At 47.5% G+C, this 26536-nt stretch overlaps 3 protein-coding genes across 3 annotated transcripts; 2 read left to right on the top strand and 1 right to left on the bottom strand.

The window, feature by feature from the left end:
• Positions 1-221: 221 nt before the first annotated feature.
• gtb3 (glycosyltransferase family 4 protein) lies at positions 222-8993 on the top strand (the record flags this gene model as incomplete). Its single annotated transcript, XM_040894322.1, has 3 exons — positions 222-287; positions 359-448; positions 525-8993. 3 exons carry the CDS (start codon positions 222-224, stop codon positions 8991-8993), a joined length of 8625 nt encoding a protein of 2874 aa, XP_040748979.1.
• Positions 8994-10199: 1206 nt separating this feature from the next.
• Positions 10200-13647, bottom strand: dapB (dipeptidyl aminopeptidase dapB). Its single transcript, XM_040897971.1, has 3 exons — positions 11027-13647; positions 10694-10963; positions 10200-10569 (listed from the first exon to the last, which is right to left on the bottom strand). Exons 1-3 carry the CDS (start codon positions 13386-13388, stop codon positions 10436-10438), a joined length of 2766 nt encoding a protein of 921 aa, XP_040748978.1. The 5' UTR covers positions 13389-13647; the 3' UTR covers positions 10200-10435.
• A 1475-nt stretch (positions 13648-15122) lies between these two features.
• On the top strand, positions 15123-23676 carry P175DRAFT_0512299 (uncharacterized protein; the record flags this gene model as incomplete). Its single annotated transcript, XM_040898657.1, has 19 exons — positions 15123-15216; positions 15280-15509; positions 15584-15892; positions 15945-16575; positions 16632-16728; positions 16809-17946; positions 18016-18234; positions 18507-18565; positions 18886-18948; positions 18973-19001; positions 19135-20007; positions 20732-21079; positions 21206-21307; positions 21373-21450; positions 21538-22497; positions 22920-22971; positions 22995-23180; positions 23256-23383; positions 23549-23676. 19 exons carry the CDS (start codon positions 15123-15125, stop codon positions 23674-23676), a joined length of 5724 nt encoding a protein of 1907 aa, XP_040748977.1.
• Between the last annotated feature and the right edge of the window lie 2860 nt (positions 23677-26536).

Genomic DNA, 26536 nt, shown 5'->3' with positions numbered 1-26536 from the left:
ATCCTCCCTCTTTTTATATACTCTGAGTGCGTATACTTCCTTTGCTTCCCTCTTAATATCTTGACCGCAGAACCACAATGATATCCTAGCAGCATTCGTTATTTCTTGATCGCGGGTTTACGCTCTTTAGCCCATCTATATTAATCTAGATTATACTTATCGCACATGTCATTCGTTACTACGATCCTTACGGCCGTCTTTTGATTTCGTTTCTAATCAGGATGACGAAAATCCTACCTGTCTCGCCCGTTGGGTGGGATCAGATGAAAGACCACTGGTGGCAGTTTGTAAGTAGCCTAGGTGGTCGTTGCTTGCGCTTATATTGTATCTCAGGCAAGACTTTACTCACAGCTTCTAGGTTTTAATCGGGATCTTGATAGGCAGTGTCTCTATTGGATCTGTATACCTCGCGTATGTTGTGATTCTGAGATGCCTGGAACACTATAAGGTACACTGATTCCTTTTTCGAAAATCTCTCATGTGCCTTTCTTTGAGTCTTAAACTAATTTCCGCTCGACATATAGTCAAGAAAACACTCGGACAAGGTTCCGGCCAAGGTCTTCAATCGGCTTGCATTGTTGACGAGCCGGCAATTCACCTTAGCAAATGCCCAGTTAACAGAGCAAAAGCCTTCGTCCGTTGGAGTATATTTAGGGCACTTCGATGCACCCTTAAGCGACGATCAGCAACGCTTTCTGAGCCAGTCAGATCTCTTGATAGTTGATCCGTTTCAAGGTGGGACGAACGACGCCGTCTCAACCATCGAGAGAAAACAGGTTCTAGGCAGACTTGACCTCACAACCATATATCCTCAACAGAGCTCTACCATAGCAGCGATAGACAATCTAGACAGCGTCTTGAGCCAAGTCTTCGATGGCTCCGGTTATACGGGCATTCTGTTCGCCAACTGGGAGGGCAAATTCTCTCCTGAATGTTGGGGTAGACTTCTTGAAGCCCTTCATGGCTTGGGTTTGTCCATTTATCTTGAAACATCGCCTCCAGACTTTCTCGACAGTCACAGGGCGCTGCAGAGTGATGCAATTTCCGGTCTTGTTATAAGAAATGCTTGTATCATACCCACCGGTCAGAAGCGAGACTACTTCCAGATGAAGAACATGAAAACCACAATCAAAGCCTTCGTCTCAGAGGCCTGTACAAGGGACTTTGTTGTCGTGGCCTGGGAAACAATCGATGATGGTGTCTCCTTGTCAAACGCAGTTGTGCAAAGATCCCTACAATGGTGTAATTTCTACAGTGCAATTCCTTGGATCGGCCACCAAGCGGCACTAAAGAATGCAAGTCTCAATAGACAGATATCCGAGCCGCTTTCCTCCTTTAGCTGGCTGAAGGAAGCCGAGATTATGAAGGCTCATGATCACTGGCGGTCCAACTCACAAGTTGAAGGTGGTCCAGCAAATGACCTCGCCTGTCAGGACGCATGGGATACTCTCACAGCCCTTCTGCCAACCTTGCAGAATGTTCTATCATCGTCAGAATGCCCCAAAGAGGCCCCCGAAAAACTAACAAACACCATTCGCGACCCCCCGGAGTGGGTTGCTCAAACCAGATCGCAGGGTAACCCGCTCTCCATATCGGCGGCCGGAATAGAATACAATGCCTTTGGTTGTTTCCCTTTAGGTGCTGAGGCTACAGCGATTTCATTTGCTGAAATTCTCCAGTCCCAGCAGCGACTTCGGTCCCTAGGCCTACTTCATCCTGTCCCGCTGCCAAAAGTGCAAAATCTGGGTCTCCTGTTCCGGCAGTTCCACGACAATCTTGTGCTTTCTGATTCCTCAGATCAACTTGCCGTCCTGATCAAGGAACTGTCGAATCTAGCATGCAACGACCTTCTCCACATACATCTTGGATTAGACTCGGGGTTTCGAAAGAGCATGGATGCACGATTTTGGGCTGTGTATCAGATGGATTCTGAAGGATTCGATATTTTTGTATCCAGGAACGCAGAGGGGTTGGCAGGAACCGTGCTACATACGTTTTTATCTGCCAAGGGTTGTCCACGGGATGTTTGCTTCGAGGCAGAGGTTAGTTTGGCCAAGTGGTCGAAAGATACTGCAGATGATATCGAGTTGCCCCGCCGGCTTGTGCGGGATGTTGACGCTTTGAGCCCAGAGGAACGACTCCTTCTATTGCAGCACCTGTCACTCACTGACGTGAAAAGCGATGTGTCCGAAACCATCTGCGTTTATATCCGGAGGCAGCTAATCGACGAGCCTTCTTTAGCACAACTTAAACAAATCAGTACAATATCCTACCTTGAAGGATCCGTCTCCCCCGAGGATGTCATCAATACTCGCATCAGCTGGTATCGAGAACAGGGCTCCAGACATCCATCACCTTCGCCTTGTTTAGCTCTTTTTCATGAAACAGAATTGGCATTTACTGAAATCTTAAGGGATCGTCGTGAAGGAGACCTGAAGCGTATTTCGCGGTCTCTTTGCCTGCTAGCTCAAAATGGGCGCCTCGACGCTTATATCGATGTTTTGTTACTTTCAATATTCTGTGCTGCGAGAAAGGCCGCCCTCGACGAGATCTATGAGGAAGTGACCGACAGAAATCCGTTGTTTAATGCTCAACCTGACCAAGCTGCCGCTTTTGCCGAATCGTTCGCTCTGGGATCACGATGCGAGGCCTATTTTGATATCTCACCGAGTGCTTTTGGGAAATTACTATCCGATCGTTTCCGCAAAACATACAATGATGAATCACTTCCTGACTGGATCAATGGTGCCCCTGAGCTCGCTACAGCGTATGCTGGGGCCCAGATCGACGTTGACCCGGATAATAAAACTAAACCAATGCGTGGATATCAACGGTTCACATTCCTCAGCGTATTCGCGGTCCCCGCTTTGATTGATATTATCCTCCTCACAATCATTGGCCGTGGTCTTTATCTCTCTGCGTTTATGACGTACGAGGAGCAGAACAGTGCTACCACCGCTCTAATGATATCTTTGTTATTGTCTGGTGGAATAGGTACGTGGATTGCTTGTGGCGGGCCCTACTATCTCATCTCGATGGCTTTTGCGGCAGCGAACATGTTCGTACTCATCAGACTCATTGCTGGGATCGCATTTACCATTATCGGCGGTCTGATCGGGTTTATTGTTGTCTCTGGAGTGGATGGTCCACGTGCTGGAATCGTCTTCTACCTCTATCTGGTCGCTTTGACGACATATTTCTCTGGCTTTGCCTGCCTTGCTAGTTTCAGTTACCCTGGGTCCTCTTTTCTGTCCGGCCGGAAAGTGATATTCGCATGCATTCCGATTTTATTCGTTTCGCCAATAGTGACTACATTCACAGGCCACGACTCAGCAATCTATATTTCAGTCATCTATGTCTTTATCGGGTCTCTACTTTTCGGCCTCCGAGATGTTGCATCGAAGTGGGTCACTTGGTATCAGAATCTGAGGAGAACAGATGACGCAGAAATTCGAAAATGGTATATAGAGGCCTACGGTGATGGGGATGAAAAGGTCTTCGGAAACCTGAGTGACCCGGCTGTCTTGAAGCTTTCAAGAGAGGCACTACTTAGGGATATACTAAACGAGAACAACCGGTGGTTCTTCTCTAAGCCGACTACTAGTAGTCTTCTTGTTCTTGAACTTGCGCGCGATTGGGATGCGACCAATTTTCTTTTCGATTGGTATTGCAGATACGCCGACGTACCCAGGCCAATTCCTTTCAGCTCCTCTTGGAATATCCAAACAAAGGTTGCCCTTGAGTCCCTTCGAAGCGCTCAAAAAGGGTTAAGGCTACACAGTGCCTTTATCCACTGGCGGCAGTCAAGCAGAGAGATTGGTTGCGGTGTTATTTACTTCATCGTGGCTCTCCTAGATAAGTGGGTAGACCTATTGAGCGGCAACCACCTGATTGGCCTTTCCTCCTCCCTAACAACTTCTTACCGCATGGCCGTCGGGTTCGCGCTCGCTTACTACCTCATTGGCGCCGTGCTGATCGATACCAAAGCCCAAGAGCTTCACGGCCTGGTTGGAGGCCATGGACCGGTGGCTTTGAAGACAGCTAAAGACATAAGAGAAGCACAAAAGCGAGACGCAAAGTTTAAAAGGAAGGTGTACTGGAGAACATTTTTCAAATTCCTCATGTGGCATGTATGGAGCCTTGCCTTCTCTACAGCACTGGTGTGGACCTTCCAGTCGCATGTTGAGGCTATGATCATGTATTTCTCCTATGTTCTAGCCTATACTGGCTTGCTTTGGTACCAGTACACCAAGATTTTCACTGGACCACACGCGCTGAAGCCACTTTTAATCGGGACCATTGTGGGTTTACCTATTGGTATTGCACTCAAAGTTTACCTACCACGTTTCGAATACTCACAGGTCATAAGCTTGGGAGTGGCCACATGGACAGTTGCATTTCTCTCCCTTTTTTCAGCTAAGATGGGAATGCCAAAGGAAGTGGACTCCCCAGTGGAACTTGGAAAGACATTCCACGCATACACCGCGCCATGGGGAGATCCAGAGTGGAGCCAACAAGAGCTGCAGACGTTCTTCGAGAATCTGACCTTGATCCCGTCCGAGGCTCGCCTAACACTTTATCCGGGTTCCCATCCTGGAGTTGAAGTCAAACAAGTCCTTCTTTCACGGAGGAAAGAACCTAGAATCGAAGAGGCGTTCCCGAGATCACAGGAACTTGTGGACCTTGCCCTAAAGTCCTGGGAACAAGGGAAGGTGCTTCTCGAATTGGTGCCCCCCGGCACGCTTGGGCCAAGCATCCAAGCTCTTAGTTGCAGTACCACAAGTCAATTGAGGATTGCTTTGGCTGTGGGGAGAGGAATAACCCAGCGAATTGATGTCAGCGCCAACTGTCAAGTTATTGCTGAGACTCTTCTCCATGCTGTTGCGGAATCAATGATGCAGATGCCTCACGAGTATGCAGTGCTTGCTGAGTCCCTAGTCGCCGCAGGAGTGACCGAAACCACTGCACGACAGCTTCGAGAAGAGCCAGATACGCCTCTTGTCGTACGTTGGGCTAAAAAGGAGCTCCTTCGTCAACTATGCCTCGGGTTCGAATGCGATTTTCACTGGGAAAAGCTGTCAAAGGGTATCAGAAAGGCATTGCTTGATCGTTGCCTTGGCCAGCCTTGCCAACTTTCTGATAAAAACTACAACTGGCTGGAGGGGAGTCTCTGTCAATTTGACACCAAAGATCTAGCAGCTCACGTAGCTCGAAGTAATCTAGGAGCCGCCGCTGCGGTCAGCATCCTTGATTACGCCAACTATGGCACTGGTGAGGCTGCTACCCTCAAGGACTCGGAAACTGCCGCATATATCCCGTACATGCCAAAGCAGATTCATATGGCTTTGTACTTTATTTTAAAACCTCTGGTCTCTGCGTATTATGGAATCGGCTCCACTATCAAATTTGTCGTCGTCGCCTTGGTCGCAGATCCCGAATTTCAGCGAGAGTACAATCACGTCATGAGCAGCTACCCTGCGGTCGTTCGTGTACCAGCTACGCTCGTGTTGAGTATGGTCTGGTCCTATGCCAAAATTATGCAAAATCTGGGGTTGTCGTTCTTCTTATTCCACGGTAGAGACAATGTCAAGCAGCTCTGGGATGAAACAAAGGGAATGACCATCAACATCAAGAAAAGCAGGTATATAGTCCAAAGCCTAGATGGGACTTTCACAGCTTTCCGACATAATCAGCCAGATGGAGGTTTTCAAGTCCTCTACTACGCCGGTGAACCCAAGGTCGAGCCGGAAGGAACAAAGCATCTTAAATGGATCAGCACCTACTCTAAAGATCTCCTCCTCCTCATCCGGCAAGAGTATAAAGGCGGCGAAGTGTTGAACGAATATCATTATGACTATCGTACTCCAACAAAGAAGAAAGCCACGTTGAAACCCGCCGAGTCGAAGATTCCAATGGGCCGTCGGTGTGTGCGTGGGGAGAATCAGCTTCAGAGCGTTCAGTACAACCGTAAGGGACTTGTTGAAGCGGGATCTTACATGAAAGATGGCAATCTCATTCGCTTCAAGTATCATTACCGCAAAAACCCTCGGTTTGGAGACGAATTGCTTCGCGCAGAATTTGCCCTTTCGCATATTACCTGCACTGTGTCTTGGTGCGCTCCTCCTCTGCGGCATCCTGAAAAAATTGAACGGTGGATTCCGCATGCCAAAGTTACAGAAGCCACTTTTGTCCAAGGTCCCGATGTTTATGAGGCGCGATGGTTGTATGATCATAAATTCCATCCAACTATCTTCACAACCTTGAACGGGCAGAAGGTACACACACCTCCGATGATTGAACACGACTACCTGGCAGTGCTCGCAAAGCCCAAGTTTACCAGCTTTGTACATGACAACCCTTTATTTTATTGCGATAGTCTCAGCTCAAACATTCTGACCCGATTTTTCGGCCTGACAAGAATGCGCTTTCCTGTTTCCACATCTCGGGCACGTTCCTTAATATGGAAAGCTTGGAAGGAGCGAGTTGACTTTGATGGAATCATTGTTCGTTGGATGGATGATCGGCTGTTGCGACGAGACAAAACCCTTGCACCGTATTGGCGCAATCGCGATTGGGGTGATCTTGCCGCAGCAAAGAAATACTTGGAGCTCCGTGCCGATACTATCACTGCGAGTGCAGATCTTGATGACAATATCTCCAGTTGGACCCCGTTGGCAGTCAAAGTCAGCGATCTGTTCAACTTTGGCCCCGGTGGTGATGCTGTGGTCAACACTAGGTCTAAAGACTTTGGCTCTGATACCGAAAAGTCTCTCCATGTGATGGCTGCAGATACAGGAACCTGGCCAAATGAAGGTGGCGGTGTCTCCGCCTGCAGACGCGATATGATTAATTCCCTTCGGTCAATCAAATGGCATATGATATGCGAATCAGCCAATGACTTTGGTGTGCCCAAACATCAAACTGAGCAAAACATTCTCTCCTTGAAGGTGATTCCTCTCTGGGGTCTCGATTTCCTCACTCCTACACATGGACTCTTCAGGAATAAACTTGATTCAGAGGTTGAAAGCGCTACATCTGCCAATGATGTGGATATCAAGATGAATTTCATCCCAATTTTGACGGCTCTGGTCAAAGGAGCTCGCAGCGTTCACCTTTCTAGGGCTGAAATCCGCCAGGCAACTAGGGCTTTAGTGAACCTGAATACATTCTTCCAGGATTCGCGTCATTGGACCCAGGTGTGGAATAGCGACGTTGTCAAGGAAAGCTGGAGAGATCTTTGGCTCACTCAAGAGATGCCGAATACTATGCCTTCCTCGGAGTGGCTCCATACTGAATTGCCCACTTTAGGAACTCTTGACGTTGCCCTAGAACTCTGGTATCGCTACCTTTTCATCTTCTCCATTCCGATACCCGAAAAAATCCCAAGTGTATTCCAAGCGTCACACCACAGTGTCAGCGCATCCTACGGTGTTGTTTGCAAAATGAAGAAAAACTGCACTTTGCAGATCTGGGATCATGCAATCAGTTGGCGTGAGACGAATCTCTGTCTCTCTTCTGCGCTTTGCAAGCTTTCTCCGTTCGTTCGAAATACACTACTTGGTTTAATGCGAGTCACATCTGCACTAACTCTCTATCACGCAGATATCATCCTGCCATGTGCCGACTTCTTCAATCCTGGTTGGGAAGTGGAGATCGGAACCTGTCAAGGAGCAATTGAGCACCGCAACATCTTCCGCCGTAAAGTTGACCCTGTTGTCAACGGCATTACAGATATGCAAAAGTTCTCACCAGTGAAAGAGATCAAGTCTCCGCGCCCTACAGTAACTATGTTGTCACATGTCTGGTATGCCAAGGACATTAAGACAGCCCTCCTTGCCGCGGATATCATCATCAACCAATGGAAGTTTGAGGATTATCACCTAGATATTTACGGAGCAATTGACAAAGCTCCAACCTACTCCGTGGAGTGTCAGGAGATTATTGCCTCAAAAGGTCTAAGAGGCAAGGTAACTCTACGCGGCTCGGCTGATCCCATGAAAGTGTTGGAAAACACCTGGCTCTTCTTAAACTCCTCCCTCTCCGAAGGTCTACCACTCGCTCTCGGAGAAGCCGCTTTAACTGGTGCCCCAGTGGTCTGCACTGACGTTGGTGCTTCTCTGCGAGTACTCAGCGATCCAGACGACTTCTCTCGCTTCAGTGCCGTTGTAGCACCCAATGATGCCCAGGCACTTGCAAGAGCTCAGATTTCCATGTTAGCTCTTCTTGGTGAATGGAGTCAATATGCAGACGATACAGAGGAGCCACCCGTGCTCACCTCGAGACCAACACCAGAAGAAGTCGCCAAAATCACCCAACGCATGTACGAAAAAAGCGAATACCGTCGCAAACTCGGTATGATGACACGCAAGATTGTGCAAAAGTCCTTCAGTGGCGATCGTTATCTCCGTGAACACGAGCAAATGCTCTGGATAGGCAAATCTGCAAAACTAATAGGGAGTCGTGTTCCTGGTGCCCTCGACGAGCCGACCGATATCGCAACAGCAATTCAACAAACAATCCCCATTGAGGAAGACGTCATTACTATTCCCCAAAGTGCCGTCAACTCGTGGCGTTCCTCCGCTGCTTCTGGTATGTCGACCCTCTTCAGCTCCGTCTCCAACGTCCCCATGATAAACGTCAACAACCAACGCCCATTTTCCATCCATTCCAGCTTCAGCAATGCCTCTACCGACGCAAGCTCCTTTCTCCCCCTCCCCAGCTCCACTCTTCCTGTATTTGCCCCACGCCAAACACTCCCCTTCCCTGGCACCTCCGGGAGCCGTCCCCCAACAGGCCGGATATCCCCCAGACTCAGTCGCCCCGGCCGACGTTCTCGCTCTACTTCGCTTTCGACCGGGGGCAGAGACCAGGTACGCGGTCTGCAACGTGAGGACCTTCGGCAGTATCGCAATTCCGACGTTAGTACCATCATGAGAGACGAATTCCTTCAGTCGAGTATCTTCCGTGGGAATGAAGGCAGCCATGCTACTTGATGTTCGAGGTTTTTATGTCTTCCTAACCTTGTTGTCCTTTTCTACATTCACTTTGATTCTCAAACTAACTCCTGTCTTTTTCTTTTTTTTTTTTTTTTTTCCTTTTTTTTTTTTTCCATCAACGAAATACTTAATAAAAGTGTGTTTGGGGTCATTTAATTAATTCTCTCGTGTCTGTCATTTCTTACTTTTTTTTATTTCTTCAGAGCGATTTTTCCTTGTGTCATACATATATATACCCACTGTCTTATCTACTGTTTTTGATAGGGTTTCTTCTTGCATGTGACAGCTTTGGGTATGTACTGAATAATATAAAAGTGCTATACTACTTGTCTTTTAACTTTTAGTTATTGGGTGGTCCTTCTATGAACAGGTCAAAAATCCATTTTCTTTTTCCATGGCACATAAGCACGTATTATTTCTTTTTTTTTTTTTTTTCAGAAACTATAATGCCAATTAGATTAAATGACACAAAATCCAGAACCAATGTGGAAGTGGAAGCAGAAGTATATTAACGATTCATATACGATTATATATATGTATGATAACGTACATACTCACCAATGCTAGACACCCCCCAAATTTTCACGCGTTTAACTAACCATGCCTTCAAAAAGCGCGAAATTCCAAGTATTCAGGAAGAGACTCTATTGGAATGGATTAAGAATGGAGTTGCTCCTAGCCAATACATGTGGTAGAAATGGGCTATACCTATACTGTATCTTTCATCTACCTAACCGCCAACTGGAAAGAATTAGGTATTAAATTTCTTACCCGCCATGATTCAATCAAAAGTTGATTTGCAAGGAAATATAACTGTAAACGGACTAAATAATAAATATCAGGATCTAAAAGTATTACACTAATAGTTTAGCCAACTGCAAGCTGCCTACCTAGTTGCACTCATGGCATTGCCGATGAAGAGACTGGCTTTACTAGCTAGTTAGTTATAGATCTGATAGTGACTACAAGAGTAGTTGTGACCTAGGTGAATGTAATATAATAATAATATGCCTTGAAGATCCATCCCATCTTGTCTAACTAGATCTAAATACTAGATAGCCCCCCCCCCCCCCCCCCCCCTAATGAAGGCATTTCAATACAGGAAGCAAGGGATCGAAGTTTATCAAGAAATAGGTAACATAATGAGGGTCAAAATGCGCTCTACCAACATACTCTAATTATAATATTCAGGGCATACTGGAACTAGATGTCCTACACGTCGAAATAATTAGATTTAGTGAAATTACACGTGTTTTGGTGCTGGTGGAATGAATACGTTAATAAATACGAATCAATAGAATAGGATAGGCTAGGCTGAACAATCAAAGATAGATAAAATAAACCCTAAAACGCTTCACGAGGTTCTGCTTCAAGGAGATACATGTGCTCTGCACATCTATTATCCTCAGTAGAGATATATAGAAGGAGGCCAAAGTGGTCTATGCCCAGATCAATGGGCCAGAACGGGGGAGAAATCGTTTCGCTAGGCGGTTCCACATCGATTCATCTGGGATCGGGTTGGCGATTCGGTGCCATTCGCCGTTAAACGCATTGATGAGCCAGCTCGAAAGGCCTGTTTGATTCCCAAATAGATTAGTATACAATTCTCTCTCTCTCTCTCTCTCTCTCTCTCTCTCTGTGTGTGTGTTTGTGTGTTTGGGGAATGGAATAAGATAAATAAGGTGGGAGAAGCATACGTTCGTAAACCATGGCATGGGCGTTGTGGAAAAAAATACTGTGGTCAGAGTCGGGGTAGAAATGAAGATCATAATTCTGGACGCCAGCAAGGTCCAGTTTATCGATCAAGGTCAGGGTGTTTTGGATGTGTACATTGTCGTCGGAGGTACCGTGCATCACCAGGAATCGGACGTTCTGTTGCAATGCGGCCATGTCGTTAATGGAGGAATTGTGATAGCCGCTTGGGTTGTGTTCTGGAGTGTGCATATAACGCTCCGTGTAGACCGAGTCTGTGAGAAACATAACATGGTTAGGGTTTTGTAAGCTCCAAGTTTACATCGAGTGGCACTTACCGTAGAACCTCCAGTCAGTGACGGGAGCTACGGCCATTCCATATTGAAACGTTTCTCCAGCATCTTGTTCGAGGGTCTTCAGAGTCATAAATCCGCCATAGCTCCAACCCCAAATAGCCATCCGAGTCTCGTCCACGTATACTTTTTTGGCCCAAATTTTGGCAGTAGCAATTTGATCATAGGATTCATAGTAACCCAGGTCGCCCCGAACAATGCAGCGTGCTTTTCGTCCGATAAAGCCTGTGCCTCTTGCATCGACGGTCACGACTATGTAGCCCAGGTTTGACGCAACGTATGATTGAAAATCAACTGTGAATATGCGATTCACGGTCTGCGACCCAGGTCCACCATAGAGAAAGAAAAGAACGGGATACTTTTTAGCTGGGTTAAAGTGGGGTGGGCGCCGTTCAACAACTTGAAGGGTAAAGCCATCAATAGTCACGTCCTGGTAAATTTCGGTTGGAAGAGCGTATTCTTCCGCCATACGGGACAAACCAGCATTATCTTCAACAGTCTTCAACATCACCATTTTATCACCTTCAGTCCTGATAATCGCTTGCCATGGGATCGAAGGGCCTCGGTAGCTGAGCAAACCATACCCGGTTCCGTGTGAGAAGGAGACCTCGTAGTATCCTGGTTTCGAGGTGTCGGTCAAGGGCTGCATATTTGAGCCATCCAGTTGGACCCTGTAGAGATGGCGCTGTGTTGGCGATTCCTTGGTCGCAATAAAATATACTAGGCCACGGTTCAGATCAACAGCAGTAGGGGCGTCTACAACCTCCCACTGGCCGGAAGTGAGCATAATCGGCTCCGGATTATCAAGGGGAGTAAAAAAGGCCAGGTGATCGTATCCATCACAGATCACTGTGTCCAAATATCCATCGTAGGGTCGGCCCTTGCCGGGATCAGCAGGAATAAATCTCGTAGACTGAGTTGCTTCCACCCATCCACCATCAAGTTCAGAGACATCTTCGACTCTGACGAGCTTGCTCTCCCTAGCGTCAGTGTCAATCAAAAATATCTTGACAATATCACTTTCTCGATTAGTCGTCCGGACGAGGACATTGCCTCCATTTGCCCATAAAACTTCCATGATAAGGCGGTCATCATCCGGAAAGCCGTCAGGGACATGGACGGAGAAAACCTCATCCCGCTCAACGTCATAGAATTGAAGATTCACCGTGGGGTTCGGCGCACCGGCTTTGGGATACTTGATCTCCCTCACTTCGGGATAATTTTCAAGCCCAGGAGGGGGGGTCTTCCCGGAGGGCCTAGACAAGAAATATTGGACAGGGAACTCAGGAACAGCAGACTCGTTCGTGCGCATGAATGCAATCTTTGACCCATCTCCGGACCACCAAGTCACGCTATTTCCTGAGAAGACTTCCTCTTCGTAAACCCAGTCTGGGACGCCGTAAAAAAGCTGCTCACCACCATCTTTGGTGATCGGTATGACGCTCTTAGAGGACAGCTTTCGAAGGTACATGTTATTGTTTCTTACAAAAACGATGGCATCGGACTTTGGTGACCAGATCGCAAGCTGCACCCGCCCATCAGGAGCCTCGGGGTCCAGAGGTTGGGCTGTCTGGGTCTCGACATCGAAGATCCAATACTTGCCTGTGTAGGAATGTCTCCAATTCTTTTCCTCCTCCGACATAAGCAACACCTTCTTCAAATCTGGGCTAGGATGTGTGGTGGTAGGCCAAACGATCCTTCCATCGACCTTTACCTCGGGCTTTTCCATCAACACCCTGCTAGTTTGAGTTCGAGCCCGCGTATCATCTTCCAGGCCACCGACGTCGTTGACTCGCAGGTAACCTTCCCCTCCATCTTCTCCTCTCTCCACCAGCAGGCCATCCTCACCGTCAGGACCAGCAATCCAAGAAATCGCGTGCGATCTTGCGGCCCATTGACCAGTGAGCACCTGTTCCAGTGTAATTGGTTTCCCCGAGCTAGTGCTCAACGAGTGGGAACTAGGTTCATTCAACTGCAGCGCATCTGAAGCCGTTTGGGGATTCGAGCGCCCCTTTGTTAAGAACAATATGAACGCCAGCACCCAACCGCCCAAGCAAAGTAGCGCCAACAACCAGAGTATCCGACGCACGCGACCACTGGAGGAAGTCTTAGATGAAGGTAGTAACGACTCGTTATCGCCTAATTCCCCATCCTCTTCATCGCGATACCTTGGTCCTTCGCGGTCCCCAAATGTATTCGGCGATCCGAGGTTATACTTTGTTTCTTGTGAGAGGCCGGAGTCAATAGATAATCCGGAGTCGTCGGAGGTCTGGGAGGCGGCTGATGAGGAGCGTGGGCGGGCCATTGGAAGGAACTCCGAGTCCTCGCGGTCTTCGAATTCTTTCATCCTCGCTCTTTATTATCTAGGGGATTTGGGAGGCTAATTGGAGGTCAACAGTCCTTGGGTGAGGAGCGGAACTCCAGGTGTAGTCGTCGGTCAGCAGGGGGAAATGATGGCGAATGTATGCCTCTATCGATCAACTATGAAATAAACGGCACATCCAAGTTCAAAATCCCTCCATATCGAATAGTCTCTGCAAACGCCAGTACTCAATCTGATTCTGGCTAACAATAAGATTGAGTGATGAAATTGAAACGAGAAGAGGATACGGAGGCGGAGGCGGAGGCGGAGATGAAAGAGCGACCACTATTTATTATTAGAGCATCTCAGCCACAATGGACAAACTTATTAAGGCCTATTCTAGGACTAGTGAACTGCAGTTGGTTATGGTAAATCTTTGTTCATTCCCCTTGTCTTTTTTCTTTCTTTATAACATTTTTCTAGGCCTGATCCCAGCGAGTAAGGAATTGTCCTGTGGGAGAAGAATACTGTACTGTATGTATTTTGATCCCTATCCTGGAGCGCCATCTTATAAGACTCGATTTCAGAACGCAATTAATTACCCCCGGAGCAGAGCCTCAGACTCCGTAAAGTTGTATAAAGTCCAGACCAAAGTCTTGGTCCATGAGTGGCGGTGCATCTTCCTAAAATCTGACCCATGAAGGTGTCTCAGAGACTGATTCGTGATTGTACGGAGAGACAAGTCATCCTGACAAACTTGTCAAGACAAAGGGGAACTATCGCGTCATGTTTTTGGGAGAATGATTACATTCCTAAGCAAGAAAAAAGGAAGGTCCTGCAGCTTGCAGCAACACAAAGGCAGTCGAACAAGGAGTTCATCTCGAAATGTTGATAGCGCAATCCTTCCTAAAATAGGGAATCAGAGTTAAGCCACTTATTTATCTCGCAGTAAGAGGGACACTTGACTTATCTTCCAGCTGGGAGCCAATTCTGCGCAATCCCAGTAGCCAAGGACGATTATTAGACTAAAGCTAGCTATCATCGTAATAGTTAGTTCATAGCTTCATGGTGTGAGCCGTGGGTGGTGGTGATAGTGGTGGAGATCCATATGGTGTTTGTTCTTTCTGCCCAGTCTAGCGCGGGGTTGCAGGGCCCAGCAGAACGCGTCAGTTCGGATGAGGGAGTAAAAGGGAGGTCTAAAAAGGACCAGAATAATAATAGAATCATCTCTTAATTATTGGGGGGGGGGGGGAATAATGAAGATTGATTGAATGATGGCTGTCAACCCATGCTCTGCTTGCTTGTGTCATCCCAAGTAGCCACGCAGGTGACGCCAACCCCCCCAGTTCTTCGTCGTCAACCCATCATTTCCTTCTTTTCCTTTTCCTTCTTCTCTTCCATCTCATCCCTTTTCATCCCTTTCTTTTCCAATTCTTATCTCAGCCCTATTCGAACAACAGAACAGGGAACCCTTTAATCTCCAAGAAAATATATACAATACCAGGGGCTTGGAGGACCCGGATTGGCCCAAAGAGACGTCATTGCTGTGCCCAGAACTATCCACCTGCTAGGCAGACGGATTCCCATCCTGCGGGCGGATCCAAAGGCCCATGACCCGCACTCACTCGCACGGCTTGGCTGCGTTATGAACTAATAATACCAGTTGACTCTCTAGACTGCTTCTTCAGTCAATTTACTTTATTAGATCAACCTTCTGTCCGTCCAGGAGATCCCATCTCTCCTGGACACATATTCCTCTTCCCCAAACAAATCTCCACCATGCACGCGAGCAATGGAGTCGACCGGTCGGCCGCCCACCAAGATGACCCCATCCCGAATTCTAATCACATCCTCACGGGAAAGCAAGAGCACTGTTGGTTTCCTGTCCCTGTCTATTGCTCTGGATTTCGCAGTTCCAATACCTGACTTGTCACAGACCTCAAGCGCGAGCTCATTGCCCGCCAGGTTAAATCCGAAATTGCCGAATTGAACTCCCCAACCGCCCTCCATCGGTTCGGAGCCCCCTTCAAATCGGAATACGGCGAAGTTGCCCCAATCGACTCAGAGCTTCCAATCCTTCGGTATATCTTCGTGCATCATGTGCGCAACTTTCCTTTCCTCGACCAAGCCCGCGAAAAGGAGTTTTGGCAGGACAAGTTGCAGGTGGTGCGTTGCCCCCCGTTGATCCGACACTTGGCGTGGGGAGGGGTAAAGCGAAGAACTGACACCTCGAGATCTAGTTCCTCGAATCATTTGCGAATAAGAATGTGTCATCTTCCGAAGACCGCCTGGAGGAAACGAAGCGCAGGAAGTTGGCTCGGAAATGTGAAAAGCTCATCGAACTCATGATGGTCTCGGGCATTCCCACGGCATCCGGCTATGAAGAGCGGATCCAATTTTCGGAGATGGAGGTGGTCGACCGCGGCGCTAATGACAAAGGACTACTTGTTAATATGCCCGAGGGGAATGCAATTCATGGCTGGGATGTAAACGTTGCTGCTGTGCGGGTCACATCAGTTAAGCGCACAGTACGATACCATCAACATGCAGTATGTCCCTAAAATGCTTTCTTCGATGAAACCCCGCTAACGATTATGGCAGGAGTTCATTATTCGCGTGCGACGGGAAGGACGGGCAGACTCCTTTGTTGCTCGACGGTTCGGGGACTTTGTGAAGCTTCAGAAGAGACTGCGGACTGAACTCCCAGGCAAGACCTTACCACCTCTTCCACGGAAAAACAAGTCATCTTCAACCTCGACAATCTTCGGGTCCGTTGATGATGACGGATCTTCGATTTCATCGGTGTCTACCCAAGATGCACCTGCTGTAGATGAGACACGCTCATCTCGTAACCTTGCTCCGGGAAACCACACGCAAATCCATCGATCTAAGTCCCGCGGTTCTATGCGAAGAAAATCCAAATCTCCTAGAGTGTCCGTCGAGAATTTGCGCGAGACAGTACTTTACCGGGAGGAGCAGCGCATTTCACTTCGTGCATTCCTCCGCACCCTCTTGCAACATAAAAGGGCAGCAGAGTCAAGAGCTTTAGAGGAGTTCTTGACTGCTGATCCTCTCCTTCCGAACGAAGAGGAATATTCAGATATGGAAAGGCGCAAAGAGGTCGATTCTATCAGAATAGAAGAGCAGAAGCGCTTTTATGAAATTGCCAGGCAGCGTGCAGCAGAGCTGGACGTCTACATGGAAAAGTTCCGTCGGGATATTGTAGAGAGCAGTAAGTTGTTCAGGCCCCAACACTTAGGGTAAATTTATGCTAACCCAGTTTATCAGACGGCTTGACGAAGTTATTTGCCGAGATCCGAGAGAAAGCTACCATTGAGGATTTGAGTCCACAGTATCAGAAGTTTGCTGAGTGGCTACGTATTGAGTATGTGGTTGATCAGTCCTTTGTTGATCTCTATCACCGTGATAATTTTACCGACTTTGGCCCGTGCTAACTCTTGGTAGGGTTGCGGCTACCTTATACCATCTCTTCTTAGCTGAAGACAATTCGGCGGAACTTTTCGCACAGGCCAAGCGAATTCATTCTCTAGTGCCCTATACCTTGTTGAAGAATGTGATTCGTATCGCCAACCCCGCCGCTGTCATGACCGGGGTCCTGGACCTCTTCCTTGCACAACCTTTTGGATCTCGCTCCCTGCTCCAACGGATATTTTCCATGACTCTGCACGATGGTATCAAGGGCTTCCAAAAGTCAATCGATGCCATGGCTGCTAAGATTAATGATACCGTTGTTTGTCAAAAGCTAAAGGCCTTTACTGATGCAGATGAGGCCGTCAAGAACGAGGTACGCTTAGAGGCGAGCATGGAGGATGTAGACATCGTCGTCGCCATTCTTCGCTCAGAATATCTGCCTTTCGAGCTGAACACAGAGCAAGTAGGCAAAGTGTTCAATGCCTATGTCGCCTGGAACTACGCTGTTGAGCACGTGGACGAGGAAATGAGAGAGGGTGCGCGCTGGTTTGCCAATGTGAAGCAACTGCTTAAATTGTACACACGGCAAAGAGACAAGGCCATGATGCTCAGTATCATTGAAGAACCTGTCACTCTACAACTATTCCGTGACCTGTTCACCATCTTCTATGAGCCTTTGGTGCGCGTCTACAAGTCGGCAAACGTCTACAACAGCATCACCGATTTCGCCAAGTTTGCTGATGACGCGATCGCCGTGATCGAAAAATGCCAAAGACAGGACATCTCCGCTGATCCAAACCAGACCGTCCAGGCGTTTATCGATCTCTGCGAACGCCATCAAGGAAGCTTTTACAAGTTCATCCACGAGGTGCATCTTCACGACAATGGTTTGTTTGGATCTCTCATGGCATGGATTGAAAATATCCTCGAGTTCCTCCGCAAGGGTCCCCGTGGAGGTAAGCTTGATATGAATGCCTTGCTCCATGGAGCCAAGGATGTTGGCCAGATCGACAAAGACCTAGCTCTTGAAGAGATAAACAAGCTCATCAAGTGGCACGAGGACCGCAAGGAGTGGCACCTCAATAAGACCCGACAAAAGATGGCAGCCGAGGGAACTGTCTCTTCTCCTTTTAATGCCACATTCAAGGGAAGTGATTTTGGTCTGGATGAGGTATGTTGTTATTGTTGTTATTCCTAACGGGTTACTGTTTTAGGACTAAAAGAGACTAACCATCAGTAGGCTGATCTTGAACACCTTGCCATTTCCGACGCGGACTCCGATCCCTCCGATGATCTTGAGGCCGAGGATGAGGCCGAGGATCTCGATCCGATCGGTGCTGAAAGACGACGCCGGGTCAAGAAACAAGACCAGCTGCGGAGGACAGCTGGCGAACCTGTTAAACCCGACGTTACGGAGATTCTTAAACTTTCCGAGTCCTTTGGTGTTTTGCTGCGCCAGGTTCTTGCAGAATGAGATTCATATTCTTATGATACCCAATACGTCTATCTATACTTTTTTTTTTAAGTGGTATGGGATAATTAATTGCTGCTGGTTTCTTCATGGCTGGTTTTGGAGATATTGCATTGCATAGCTAGAGTAGAGGGGCATATTAATTATTCTATGGTCGCACGGTGTTGTATTTCTATAGAAAAGATCAATTCAGGCTTTTCGTTCCTTTTCTGCTCTTCAATTACTCTACTTTGTCTTGCCTATCCCAGTATATATTTTAGAAAATTCCGTGCTTATACTCTAGCAGTAGTAGTAGTAACCCATACCTAGAAGCTTCCAGGTCACCGGTAACATACACCTTAGGCAGTATGTATTAATAACTATCTTCTCTTCAACAAACCTCAAGCACCCACTCAACTACATTAAACTACGACACTTGCCCCGGAGCCGGCGGGACGACCCAGTTTTTGGGCATCCTACAGTGGCGCTGGTATCCATAGCGACCAGCTTTCCCTAGGTAGGTCATTGCTCGTAAGTTCCTCTCCATCACGACCACCAACTTTCTCGATCTTCTGCTTTTCCTGTCCCAGGATCGCGATTAAGATATCGCTGCAAACCCATCACTGCCACAATATCCCCAGCATAAAAACCAAGTCGCAGGGATGGGGTCCCCTCGCACTGCTGCACCGCTGCGTGGTCTCTTCCTCGATGGCGTCTGGCGTTGTAACTGCCCTGGGCGACCACCAGCGCTCAAGCTACAGACCAAGAACCATGGCGTGAACCATGGAAGATGGTGTATTAATTTCCCCCTTTCTGTATTTATTTCACTTGTATATTTGAAGGAGATGGAAACTTCCTTACTGAAATGGACTGGACTGGATATGAAAATGCGCTAATCACAATCTCCAGTCTACACCTGCCAACAGGACTATTCGCGGCGCTGTAACTTCTTTCTCTGGGCGAGCGACGCTGAAGCCCGTGAGAAACTAACTGTTCTCGCAAACTCTCACTCAGAGTCTTCCTCTACGCCGCGAACACCCTCGAAGCGGACACTCAGGGGCTCGACGACAGGCCCAGGCGGCCTCCTAACACCTCAAACCGGCCAAAGAGATAAAGAAGCACGCAGTAGCCACGACAGATCTATTAAACCCGACACCAACCCCCGCGCAACATCACAGACAGGTCCTCTTCCCCCACCTCCAAGCGCAAAAGCACGCATGATGTCTGAAGATGCAGATGAGTTTGAATGGGACGATACCGTCGAAACGGAGATGGGAAAGCTACTAGACCCCAGTCGACCGCTACGACAGCCTGACTTTGGGCGTCCGCCAAAAAACCCGGCACGGACGGAGAATATCCCGCCGCCGCGGAAGAGGAGGCGAGGGCTGGACGCAGAGGAGGGAGAAGGAGACGACAACGCGAGTGGGACTGCTACGCCGGGGTCATTTGCTCCACCTCATCCTACTGGGGGTGGGCCATTCCTGACGCCCACGCCGGGTCGTTATAAGAATATGGTGCCGCAGCAGGTTCCGGAATCGCCGCTAGCGTCGTCATCGGAATTGGCGGTGCAGGTTTCGCAGATTCTGGAGAAGCATTCTGTGGTTGTGCCGCAGAAGGCGCAGGATGAGCTGCGCGGTTTGTTTCATCAGCATGGGATGAAGGTTCATGGAATTATGCGGGGACGGGATGTATCGCGGGTCTCGCTAAGGAAGAGGGATGAGCAGATCGCGAGGTTGAATGAAAGGATCGCGAGTCTGGAGTCGCAGAGGGAGTTGAATCGAAGTGTCATGGGGGGTTCGTACAAGGGGAAGTGATTTGGGCTATGATTGATTGATATGACATGACATAATAGTATGATACCCAGGTAAGCATTTGCTTTTTTTTTTTTTTTTTTTTTTTTTTTTTTCCTTATTTGTTCTATTGCGAGGTTTTATGTCCTTGCTTTGTTATAGCTGTAATATAGCCAAGTACAGTAGGGAGGAGATATGAGACTGTGTTGAAATCCACGCACTTCTAACATATACATTTATACTGCCTACCTACAACCTCCATCATTATCACCCAAAATGCTTAATTATACCCCTCACTATGGAGTAGTAGTCAGTAATGGCGGAATGACCACAGTTCTGCATGGCCTTTGGCTCAAAACCCGTGGCCTTTTCAGCCCATCCCTGTGCCTGTCCGGGGTCCAGGGTCAGTACTCCCTGATTTACTGAAATCGCCATGGTCAGTGAGCGCATTTACATCCTAATCTGTAACTTGCAAGTGAATGGCTTCTGATTATTGTCTAGTCTTGGATTCGTGTGGGATAGCCAAGCAGGCAATACCTGAATAATTGGGTGTGGAGACTTGGGCCTAATCTTCAAGGATAGCCAACTGCATCACGTGTTAAAATTAAAAAAAAAAAAAAAAAAAAAAAACAAGATTGAACGCAAGAAACAACGCAAGACAGCAATTATCCAGGGCAAAATACTCCCCAAACCCGAGCAAATGAAATAGACACGAGAGTTTCGCCCTCATATAAAATCTCGGTTCAAATTTTCTTCTATATTTATGTCCATGGACGCCACCGCCGACCGCGACACTAGCAGTCCGCTCAGCAGCGACCTCCCCGCCATGTTTCGACCCCCCGTGAACCGCGCGATGCGGGTCTTGGACCGGTCATTCTTCAAGAAAACCATCCCGCTCTCGGCGGCGACGGTGTTCAAGGCCTCTGATATCTCGAATGTGCGGAAGGAGCTGCTAAAGAGCCGGGATCTACTGTCGTTGCCGCGACTGAGCGCGATTCGGGAAGTAAAGCAGGATGATGTAGTTAGAAAGTGCTTGCTTTTGAGGGAGGGAATAAAGCATGATGGTATGTATGTGTTTTTGTTTTTTTCCCCTTTTAGGCTTGTTAGGGGGAGGGGGAGGGGTTGTCCATAGAGAATGGGAGGTGGGTTTGACCAAGGTCAGATTATGCTAATGGTTTGTGTATGTGCAGATGCTGCGACGTGGTCGCCGAAGATCAGTGAGCTGGTGAATACGGGTGTTGTGGGCGTTCGGCCTTATGATTTGACGCTGGAGTATGATTATTGGAACTATGGTGAGCGAGCGAGTGCTCTTGCTTCCTTGTTTCTTTGCCCTGCGGAGGTGGACTAATGTCATCAGCCGATATTATTGCTGCCATCCTACCGGAGGATTTACTCGATGAGATCCCACAGGGTTTTACTCAGGTCGGCCATATTTGTAAGGTCTCTCTATTTACTTGTTTCTCTCTCTCTCTCTCTCTCTCTCTACATTCGACTTATGGTGCTAATATTGTTGGTTGAATAGCTCACTTGAACCTCCGCGACCAGTACTTACCCTATCGATTTCTTATTGCGGAGATCCTGAAAGACAAGAACCCGACAATCCGCACGGTAATTAGAAAGACGGAAGATGTGGGCTCGCGCAGCGAGTTCCGTACATTCCCTTTTGAGCTGTTAGCCGGTGATGATGATATGAATGTGGTTCAGCACGAGCAGGATTGCGAGTTTCACTTTGACTTCTCGCGCGTGTACTGGAACAGCCGCTTAGAGACCGAACACCGAAGACTCGTGGATAAGTTTCGACCAGGCGAGATGGTTTGCGATGTCATGGCTGGCGTAGGTCCCTTCGCCGTTCCCGCGGGGAAAAAGAGGATTTTTGTCTGGGCCAATGACCTCAACCCGCATGGTTTCGAAGTAATGCAGGATGCTGTGCCAAGAAACAGAGTGCAGGACTTTGTTACCCCGTTTAATCAGGACGGAAGGAAATTCATCCCATGGTCTGCGAAGGCACTCCTCGAAGCTGACCCCGTAACCGTGACTATTCATCCCAAAGTACGACGATCGCGCAGAACAGCAAATGACCAGGAGCAAGCGCCACCGCCGCCTCCAGAGGTATTCCACCGTCCGACAATTTTCGATCATTATGTGATGAACCTGCCTGGAACTGCCGTTGAGTTTTTAGACGCCTTCTCTGGCGTTTATGCCGGTCACGAGAACTTGTTTGCTCCGTATACTTCCAAGGCTCTCCCTATGGTCCACGTGTACTGCTTCTCGGGCCATTCGGAGAACGAGCTGGATGATCATATCGATATCTGCAAACGCATGTCTGAACGACTCGGCTATACTATTACTCCCGAGGACCGTGTGGGGGGGAGTGGAAAGACGGAGTTGGAACTCGCCATTCACAACGTGAGACTAGTGAGTCCAAATAAGCAGATGTTCTGTGCCAGCTTCCGTCTGCCGAATGAGGTGGCATTTCGGAAGAGTTGAAGGATATCCCACGAAGTAGAGATTCTTGCATCGGATGGCGTTGGGGGTAGCACTTTGGATTAGAATAGAAAAAGTCCACTTAACAATTGATACCCTTATATTGACTTCTCGTAGCCTTTGAATTCCTTATATTTTTATCCTATGCATCCCTTGGTTTCTTTAAACGCAGATCTTGCCACGAATTTCACATGATGCCCCATGACCGTACTAAAAGGTCTGCGTCGTAGATCTGTTTACTTAAATCCAAATACGGAAGCGGTGAGATCACGACCGCCTTCAATTGCCCACTCAAAGGTCGCGCCAGAGTTAGGTATGAGAGTTTTCTGGGTCCCCGCATGAAATCCAACCACCCTCCAGCGGTGTATCAAATAGCGGACTGCAATACTCAAAACGACAGAGGAACCCCCCGCAAGTCAGTTGAACCCATTGATCAAGACCGCACCAGAAACACCCGTTTGAAAACGCTACGGTTCACTCCGGTATCACAATGAGCGTCCAATTACCCCCCGCCACGCACCGCCAGCGCGCCCTCCCCCAAGGCGAGCTCGAAGCCGCCTCGACTCTCAGACTTGGAGCGGACCAGAATACCCATACGCTCTCCCTATCGGAAGCCCGGCTGGTCATCAACAAGGTGCTGGAGAATAAGCGTCGAGGGGGCAAGAAATACGAGGAGCCAGAGTGAGTTGCCGCTGCAGAAGTGGGCTCGGTGAAGATTGCGCAGGGCTTACACGATGATACTTTCTTTTGTGGTAGGAACCTCACCAAGACGCTAGATTATCTGGAGGTTTTTGCTCGGTTCAAGGACGAGGAGAACATCAAGGCCGTCGAACGGCTGTTGAACTCGCATACTGAGTTGGAGATGTTTGAGCGGTCCCAGTTAGGTATGTCCTGTCATATTTTTTTTTTCTTTTTTTTTTCCCCATTATTATCACTTTTTAGCGCGGTTTTTTTTGGGGGGTTGCCTTCTCTCTCTCTCAGGTGTCTCTGTTCTTTTGTAACTGCAGTTCCATATTGGTTGGAAAGAATCCCAGACTAACCTTTAGCAGGGAGTCTGTGCTGCGATAATGCCGAGGAGGCTAAATCGCTCATTCCCAGTCTGCAGACCAAAATTTCTGATGGGGATTTGCAGGAACTCTTGGATGAGCTCACCAAGCTGAGGAATTTCACCGAGTAACCTTGCTAATTCTTTCTTGTGGGTTCTTTTTTTTTGGGGGGGGGGGGGGGGGTTGGGTGGTGCAATCCCTATATACATAATAGCATGGAGTCAAGGCGTTCGTAACCTCCCTTTATGCATACGAGAAACGAAAATATCCGCGCTAGAATAATGACAGCGCTGTGATTTGAATCAAAACGTCTTGCGGAATTCCTCTTAGTTTTTACTTCACCATTCAAATAATCATAGTAATGATGATGAAGAGTAAGAATATACCCAAGTACCTCGCAGTAATACCCCTCAGTTCATTTATGGTTTTTGTGCTGTGATGGGTTGGTTACTGGTATCTACTCTGGTACTCCGTACCAGTCCGCCAACTTGACCGGCAAACCTAAACTCAACCATGGCATGGAGATTGCAGCAAACTACTGCAGCAACATGCATGGTTATCGTGCATCCTATTGAGTAATACGAATGATGAATGGATATCTGTCTTCTGCATATGATATGATCCCTACCTACCTGGTAGGTATGATGTGATATAGTGCAATACTACATCATGGATACCTACGGAGTAGATGCCTAGATAGTAAGACCTCGTAATATTCTTGAAATGCTCTGGTTGGAGAGCTTAAGCCCTCACTCGCAGCGCTTGTGGCTGTGCGCATGATATCCATGGTGTTACCCCTAGTAGCACTACTAGTACTATACACGATTTCGAGGGTTGCTTTTTCATATGAATCTTGGATCCCGCGGCATATGTGATTACTACGCTACTACTACTAGTTAGGTAATACTTACCTACCCAGGAGTATTGAGGTATTTGTTTGTATGTCGGTTTTAAGGAACCCTTGCATAAACTACCTAGTACCAGTACCAAGTACAGCCATACTAGGTAGCATCAAGTGTCGAGTCTTTCATTTTCTTTCCTTACCTGACTATAAAGATAGTAAGTATAGTTTAGTTAAGCACCTACCTAGTACTAGTATCTAACTGCAATCAATAACTAGTTATACTCTGTATGGTTTGTCATCTCTTCAGAGTTGCGCTGAGAAAGGAGGTTGATATTAACTAACTAAGGGACCATATCATATGTAAGAGAGGGGAACCCCCCCCCCCCCGCATAACTAATCAAGATTCGAGAATTATTCATCGTTTGACATTCTCTCTTTCAAAGTGATACTCCGTACAAACCGAGTTATGAGCTGAAGTACGGAGAAATTTTGCGCTCTGATATTTATTCATAATCAAGTAAGTCGTCTACAGTACCTACGCAGGTAGTAGTTAGTTACATGGAGAGCGGGTGTGTACAGTATCCCATGTTACTTCCGGCACCCGGTGCAGTACGTACTCCGTACTACTAGTAGTAGGGACCTACCTGGAAAGGGATCCTGCCGGATATACGGAGTAATCCTTGGCAAGTTGAAAGGTTGTCTAGACTCTTAATTAACTTGCCGATTTAGCGGTGCGGTTTGCCTTCTAATGGTTGGTTGCATTTGAATAAAGTGGAAAAGGGATTGCAAACCTAGTACTCCGTACCTACCTAGGTAACTATTGTAGGGTAAGAAAGAGTATACCTTGTTTGGGAAGGGCATGTTTCATTCAGGGTTGTATTTATGTGAGGGATGAATTGGTGATTTATAGTAGCACTATTATACTACTAGTACTCTGTATATGGATCATTGGATACAAATAAGGTGTTGTATAAGATTTACTCTTATTAAAGTACCTAGTTATTAACTATTATAAGACTTGCAGAGTACTAGTATAAAAGCAGTGTGGAGAGCATGCCAAGCAACAAGACGCCCTTCCTGAATCAGCTCAAACATGAGTCGAAATCAGACAATTCCCCCCCACCACAAGCCCGTTTGTTTGTCCTCGAGTTCATCTATAATTCGCGGCATCTCCAGGACGAGAGTCCTCCGGGTGGAACACTTAAAGCCCGGAGCAGATTTACATTAATAATGGAAAACAATGGAGTTCGACGGAGTGCTGCCCAAGCCCCGGGGGGACCAATAGGAATCTCCAGTTTTTTTTTTCTTTTCCCTGAGGAGACCAAAATAATCTAAGATGGGGCTGGAAAAGGTGTGGGGAACAGCCCCAATCCTGCAGGCCCGCCGATCCCCGTTACCGGGTTCGATCTAGACTGGATTTGCTTTAAATTTGGGTGTTGTGATTGGAGAGGGTTGGATGTTATCAGAGGGTGTTGATTGGATGTTATCTTCTTATACCTAGCAGTACTCTGTGGCTACCAGAGATTTGTTGGAACTTAATGGTAGTGCATACTTTTTTCAAAGTTTATTAAGAGATTGTCAGGTAGATTCCAATCAATGCCGAAAACGGAAGAACGGATAGCTACCTAGGTACAACCTTAGGTAGTATGAGGTGTAATACATTAGAATAATGGAATGGTAATTAAGGGGAATTCTAGACGGGAAGAATAGAGGTATTACCTCAGCGTTAGGTAACAAAACCGCTTGGGATTACGTACTGGTTTTCTCGACTTGCCTCTTTCGGCAGTGGAGAATCCAGAGATCCAATCAAAGACCAAAGACTTATCTCGGTCCTTGCAGTGATGGCAAAGCCGAAATCTAATTGACCAGCAGCCTTTTGAACAATTGAACAGGAACCAACTGGCCTGAATGGATGTTCGGGTATCTGTTACGTGTAGGAAATCGTGCGACTGGCGCGACTAAGGAGAGATCCTGGTTGATCGATCGTTTTCACTTTCGGAGATTGTCTTGATGATCTTTATACTCATGTTAAGGATGATTAAATAGGCATTTCGTCAAGAATCCGACAGTTTTAATAATAATCCCTAATCTCTTTCTGATGACTCTTCTCGAGCCTACTGAGATTTAAACTAGTAATAATAATATAG

The sequence above is a fragment of the Aspergillus ochraceoroseus genome (genome assembly GCF_002846915.1).
Source record: "Aspergillus ochraceoroseus IBT 24754 chromosome Unknown P175scaffold_10, whole genome shotgun sequence".
NCBI classification, from domain to species: Eukaryota; Fungi; Ascomycota; class Eurotiomycetes; order Eurotiales; family Aspergillaceae; genus Aspergillus; species Aspergillus ochraceoroseus.
The sequence above is the reverse complement of the archived record's forward strand: the minus strand, read 5'-3'. Positions and strand labels throughout refer to the sequence as shown.